This window comes from Dasypus novemcinctus, chromosome 6, assembly GCF_030445035.2.
Source record: "Dasypus novemcinctus isolate mDasNov1 chromosome 6, mDasNov1.1.hap2, whole genome shotgun sequence".
In the NCBI taxonomy this organism is placed as follows: Eukaryota; Metazoa; Chordata; class Mammalia; order Cingulata; family Dasypodidae; genus Dasypus; species Dasypus novemcinctus.
Window position 1 is genome coordinate 42,156,767 of NC_080678.1, and position 6,459 is coordinate 42,163,225.

Here is a 6,459-nt window from a genome sequence, read left to right on the forward strand (position 1 = left end):
AGATACCATAAATAGGTTGGCTTTTAACAACCCATTTAACTTACAGTTTTGAGGCTGAGAAAAATGTCTAAATTAATGCATCATCAAGGTGATGCTTTCTTTCCGAAGCCTGGCAGCCAGCAATCCTTGGGCTCCTCTGTCACAGCAACATCTGCTGGGCTCTCCCTTCTCTTCTGGGTTTCCATGCTTTCAGCTTCTTGCTTCCAAAGAATTAAATCCCATCCTGAATGAGGGGGGTCACATCTTAACTAAGTAGCCTCATCACAAGCTCCTACCTGCAATGGGTCCACACCTACAGAAACGGGTTGACTTTAACAACATGCTATTCTAAGGTGCACACAGTTTCAAATCACCACAGGGAGGCTCAAGAGTTCTCATTTAGGCTCTGGCCTAGCCAGGGAAAGTGAGTCCTGGTAAAAAGGAGCCACACTGTACCCTGCATTATTCCAGAACACACAGGCATGGGAAGTGGTTTGGCAAAGAATACTTTCTTTGGGATATTATGGTGGTAAGGAGAGGGAGGGCGGGAGGTAAAACATTAGTAGTGGTAATACAAGTAATAGAAATAGTAAAAACTACCATTATTGCATTCTCACAATGTGGAAGGCTTTTTATAGACAGAACACTGCAGCAGTATATCTTCTGGTGTTCGACACTGATGTTACATTCATATACGTCAGGGTTCTCAGCACTTTTTGGTCGGATTTGGGGGAACGGTCTTGTGCAGTGCAGGACATTTAGCAGCACCCTTGGCCTCTACATACTCTTAATAGATGCTATTAGCACTCACCCATCCCCACTCCTACCCTTCTGCCTCAAGTTGTGACAACCAAAAATGTCTGCAGACATTGCCAAATATGCCTCTGGGGGAAAAATCTCCCACGGTTGAGAATTGCTGAGTTAGGTGCCCAACTATCTCGGCTTGCCTGGGACTGGGGGGTGTCTTAGGACACAGGACTTAGTGCTAAAACTCGGAGGGCCCTGGGCAAACAGTGAAGGCTGGTCACCCTTCATTTGCTAGTTGGGTGACCTTGGGCTGGTTACTTTACTTCTCTTTGCCTCAGTTTCCCCAGAAATAATATCTAACTCGTACATTTGTTGTGAAGATGAAAAGAAACAGGTACAACATAAAGGTCAGTCCATGGCACATAATAATAATAAGTTCAAATAAATGTTAGGTATTATCTAAACTTTTCTAATTTACCTTTGCTGGTTAGGTTTGTTTGTTCTTTAGGAGACAGCAGTTTTAGTGTTGGTGAAGAATGGTTTCTTAGGTTTTCCTGAACATCTCCTTCTGACATGAGTCAGAATCAGTTTTTTTCAGATGCATCATAAACAGTATTTTCCTTCAGCTGGGTTAAAAAGGGGAGGAACTCACCCTGAGGATGTTCAAAACATACTACTGGGGAGCCAGTGTAACTCAGTGGTTGATTGCCTGCCTCCCATATATGAGAGGAAGACAGGGGTTCAATCCCCAGTACCTCCTTTGAAAAAAAAAGAAAAGAAAAGAAAAAAGAGAAAAGATGTCCAAGCAAAACACACTACTAAATGATGCTGATACAGGGAAAATGAATAACTTCAGGGTTCAAAAAAGACAATGAAAGTCATCAAGTAAGATCTGATTCCATACACCCTGAACTTCAGGGACTGGACTGGAGCGGTTTTACATGGGGATAACATAGCTAGAGCTCTTTGCATGTGCTTGTGTTCTAGGCACAATACTAGGAATGGCCTGTCTACCCCGAGCTCTAACACCAACATCACCCTCGGGGTCCTTGTGCCGAGCCTGCCGTCCATGTGCTCACGTGATACAACAGTTTTCTAAAGAAGGGGTCAGCCCCACCCTGTACAGATGGAGAATGGGGGCCCAGAAGGATGAAATGGTCTAATCTAGATGGGATTGTTAAACCAATGCCATCCCACTTCACTATAGCTGTATCTCGAAGTGCAACTTCCTTAAAACAAGGTCCCTGTGGAAAGCAAACCCTTCTGGGTGGATTTTAAGGCAGTCTGAGCTAATGTAGAAACCTCTGAATTCTGTGTTCTTCCTTGGGTGATTTTGAGTACTTTCCCTGAGTGTCTCTTACCAGGCACACAGCTCTCATCATTTTCCTTTTTGATACCTTCTCATTACTTTTAATTGCATCTGAGCCTCTCTGGCATCTTGTATTTTGAGTCCTAATTCAGAGCATTTCTCTGCCTCCCTTGGGCTGAGCCCTTGAGAGAGGTGCACCCAGAAAATGGAGCTGGTCTCCTGTAATGAATTCATCTTTATAATGAACAGTATGATATCGAAGTCTCGGCATATTTACATAGCACTCGTCATGCAAAAGCAATGTTACAAAGAGAAGAGTTATTTTTAAAGAATGCCATCTTAAAGCTCCATTTCCTAGAGTACTAAGAACACGATCAGAATTACCCTGACAGAAAGACAAAAACAACTTCCAGGGATGCTGGGTTAGAAACAATAGCTACACCAGCCCCATTAATGTTTAAAGTCAATGGAGCATAAAACTGCTTTTCTCTACTTACAGGCAGGCATCATTTTACAAAGAAGGGGGAAAAATGACCATTTTAACTCTACCGAAATCCATAAACCTTCCTCTAATTTCATTCCCCTTGAAATTCCCCAGTAAGTACCATCAGAATGAAAATGAGACTCACTTTCTCTCTGGGGCAATAGCTTCCAGCCCTCATCAGCAAAGTGTGTGAAGAGCCCTTCTTGAAGAAGAAGGTGGGAGGCTGCCTGTTGGGAAAGAATCCGTCATCAAAACCTGCAGAACTAGTTGTGGAGACGCACCTTGGGACTTGGGAGCCTCTGGGCTGACTTCAGGAAGGCCCTACACAATCCCACGTCAGGGTAGACAGGAGGCAAAATTCAAGACATCCAGCAAGTCCTAGGAAGTAATGCCTTAAGGGTATGTTTTGCTTAGTGGGCTGCAAGGGGGAATTTTTATCGTTAATAGAGTTGCTATTTCCATGGAGGAAATCACTGGAAGTGAGCCAGGCCTCTGTTGGTAAAGCATTGGCTCTAATTCCACCTTACATTTGTGTAATGCATCACAAAGCCCATTCCCATTATTTCATCTGATCCTGAAAACAATCCTCAAAGGGAAGCAGGGCAGGGATTATTTCTTTCATTTTACAAGTAAAAACATTTGTAAACTGATTTGCCAGGAGCCACACACCCAGGATGTGGCAGAAAGAAGTCTTGAATCTAGGTCTTTGTCCAACCTGTTCAGGATTCTTTTTACTCCACAAAACAGTCTTATCAAAATATTCAGAGCCCCATCCAGTCTTCACAACCATCAGTTTACGCAGCAACTGGGAACTCACCAGGACAGAACTTGTTGTTATACTGCCCATACACCTCTGTCCGGATGAGGAAATTCAGCTCTGGTTGGCACGCTCTCTGGGGAAAAAAATCATTTCATATCATTTCCTTGCACCAAAGACCCAAATCAATCCCAGATGGATTTGAAAAAAATCAAGACATTAGAAGAATCTGAGGAAAAAAGAACTGAATATTTAATAACTTCCTAGAGGCAAGGAGATGCTAAATTTAGCATAGTGTTAGAAGTCTCAGAGGAATGGATTATATAGAATTGACTACATTAAATTTTAAGTATTTACTTAAAAAGACTACAGGGCAAACAGAAAACCTGAAGTCGTATTTTCAACCAAATATAAAAGGGTTAACTTCTGATATGTAGAGGGACCATGCAAATACATAAGAAAAACTCAGTAGGAAAAACTTGGTAAGGAAATGACTGGAATAGAAAATTCACAAAAAAGGAAGTACAATTGGATAACAAACATTTAGAAAACTTCTCTAGCTAAAACCAAAGAAATGAAAACTGAAAGGGGATACCAATTTCATTTATGAAATCAAGCAAAAAAAATTTTAACGGTAACCCAAATACTAGTGAGGATGAAATGAATAATGTACACCCACACATTAATAAGAGGAGAGTAAATTTATCCCATTTTTTCAGAAAGCAATTTGGTGAATTTATCATAAACCTTAAAATAGGCATCTCTTTGACCTAAAATTCCACTTCTGGGAATATATTCTAAGGAAAGAATCATCAGTACGGAAGAAGTTGTATGCCTCAAAATGTTATCACACACTCATTTTCAATGATGCAATTAGGTAAACAGCGAACGTTAAAGGGATTGTTTAATCATTAATGATTCCACAACTTGATGAAGACTTACACAATCATTAAATGTTTTCAAAGTGCATGCAATAACACGAAAAAGGTTTATGATGCAGTACCAAGTTAAAAAAGTATATAAAATTGTATAGTATGGCTGTGTAATATGCTTTTATAGAAAAAGGCCGGACAGGAAAACATTTTTTAAAAATGTGATCATATTTGAGTCCTATGGTTATGAGAGATTATTTTCATCCTTCTGTATTTCTATTTGAACCTCTTTTTTTTTAATAACCCATTTTTAGCCATACAGTGCGTCTTTTTATCTAGACTTGCTGGGGGCTTGAGGATTGGGCGGAGGAGGCATCTTGCGGACCCTACCTCTGAAGGAATTTGCCCTGCAGTGCAATGCCCACCCCCACTCCCCCCCCACCCCCACCCCCGTCATCCCCGTCACCCCCAAAGCCCTCCTCCGATCCCCAGCCCCACCTCCCCGAGCCCCTACCCGCGGCTGGCCCCGCCCCTTCCCCCCCACCAACGCCCGGGACGGGTGACTGAGGGTGCGCGGGGGAGGAGCTGGGAGAGCCCAGGCGGAGCTGACACGTGGGGAGGTAGGAGCGTCGGCGAAGGGATTCGGTGTGTGGGTGGGTGTGTCCGTGAGTGGGACAAACCAACCCGGGCCTCCTCGGCGTCTCCATTTCTTGTACTGCTCGTCAGGCTTGCGAAATATGAAAGCTCTCCCCACGCCTCGTATCCCCTCACAGGCGAAAAAAAGGCGCGGAGACCAAAGGCTCCGGCTGCGGCCCCGCGCTGTCCCCGACGCCACGCACCCCTGTGCCCCCGCGCGCGCCTCCCCCGCCCCGCCGCGGTGGTAGCGCCCGGCGGCTACGTCACCCATTGTTTACAAATCAACCCGAGCCGGTAGGATTCCGGCTCCGGCGGCGGCGGTGACTGGCGAGTGCTGGTTCCTGGCGGGCTCCGGCTTTCGCGTCGGCCCGGGCCTTGGCTTCGGCCTCAGGACCGCGCCTGCCTCGACCGCGACCCCCGGGCCCCGAGGGCAGCCGAGCCGCCAGCGACGCCCGCAGAGCTCCGGGCGCCCAGGTGGGGGGCCATGCCGTGCCGGAGGGAGGAGGAAGAGGAAGCCGGCGAGGAAGCAGAGGGGGAAGAGGAGGAGGACAGCTTCCTCCTGCTGGAGCAGTCGGTGACGCTGGGCGGCTCGGGCGAGGTGGACCGGCTGGTGGCCCAGATCGGCGCGGCGCTACAGCTGGACGCGGCGCAGGACGGCCCGGCCTCCCCGTGCGCGCCCCCGGCGCCCCCTCTGCACCCTCCACGGCCCCAGGCGGCCGTGCCGGCGGACAAGGCGCGGCCCCCGGCCCTGCCTTGGTTTCTGCCGCCCGCGTCAGCCGCGGCCTCGGGCCCGGCGCCCCCTGGGGCCCTGCGCTGCGCCCTGGGGGACCGCGGCCGCGTGCGAGGCCGGACTGCGCCCTACTGCGTGGCGGAGCTCGCCGCCCGTCCTACCTCGTTGCCTGGGCCGTGCCGGCGCGGATGGCTCCGGCGCGCCGCCGCCTCAGGCCGCCAGCAGCAGCAACGCTGGCCCCAGGCCGGGGCACGCGCCGGCGACGACGACCCGCACGATGATCGGCTCCTGCAGCAGCTCGTGCTCTCGGGGAACCTCATCAAGGAAGCCGTGCGGAGGATCCAGCGAGCCGTCGCCGCGGCCGCCGCGGTTGCAGCCGCAGGCCCTGCTGGTCCCGCTGGTCCTGGGAGCGTTCGCAACGGACCGGACCCGGTCGCCCTACAGCCCTCAGGCGTCCTGCACTGACCCATGACCCCCGGGAAGAAGTGGAGGCCGCCGCGCAGACCTGACGGCACCCCGTCCCCACCAGCTCAGAAACTGACGCGGCCGCCACTCCTGCGAGCGACCGCGTAGGCTGCGGGGGAGGCGCGTGGGGAGAGACCCTCAAACTAACAAGTTACCGGCCCCTGAGAGGCTGTTGGAGACAACATGAGTGAACGAAATTCACCGGCCAAGGCGCGCCCGTGCCGCGAGAGAATTTTCTTCTGCGTTCCCGGGCCTATACCTGGGATAAACGGGGAGAGAACTATGGCAGCTACTTATATCTACTTGTACCTGACTTAGCCCTTGGGGGCGTTCTTGCTCGGATTGTTTAAAGACGGGGCTTGAGGGGTGGGAATCGTGAGGGCTTTATCACAGTACTTGAAAACTAATAACATGCATACATTTTCTCTTTGTTATCGGTGAAGGAGATTAGTGAAAATGGTGCTATAATTGCTGTGCAAA

At 49.2% G+C, this 6,459-nt stretch overlaps 1 protein-coding gene across 1 annotated transcript; it reads left to right on the plus strand.

The window, feature by feature from the left end:
* Positions 1 to 5,085: 5,085 nt before the first annotated feature.
* FRAT2 (FRAT regulator of WNT signaling pathway 2) lies at positions 5,086 to 6,115 on the plus strand. The gene has a single exon (XM_004457043.4). The coding sequence runs from the start codon at positions 5,269 to 5,271 to the stop codon at positions 5,977 to 5,979; it is 711 nt and encodes a 236-aa protein (XP_004457100.2). The 5' UTR covers positions 5,086 to 5,268; the 3' UTR covers positions 5,980 to 6,115.
* The last annotated feature ends 344 nt before the right edge of the window (positions 6,116 to 6,459 follow it).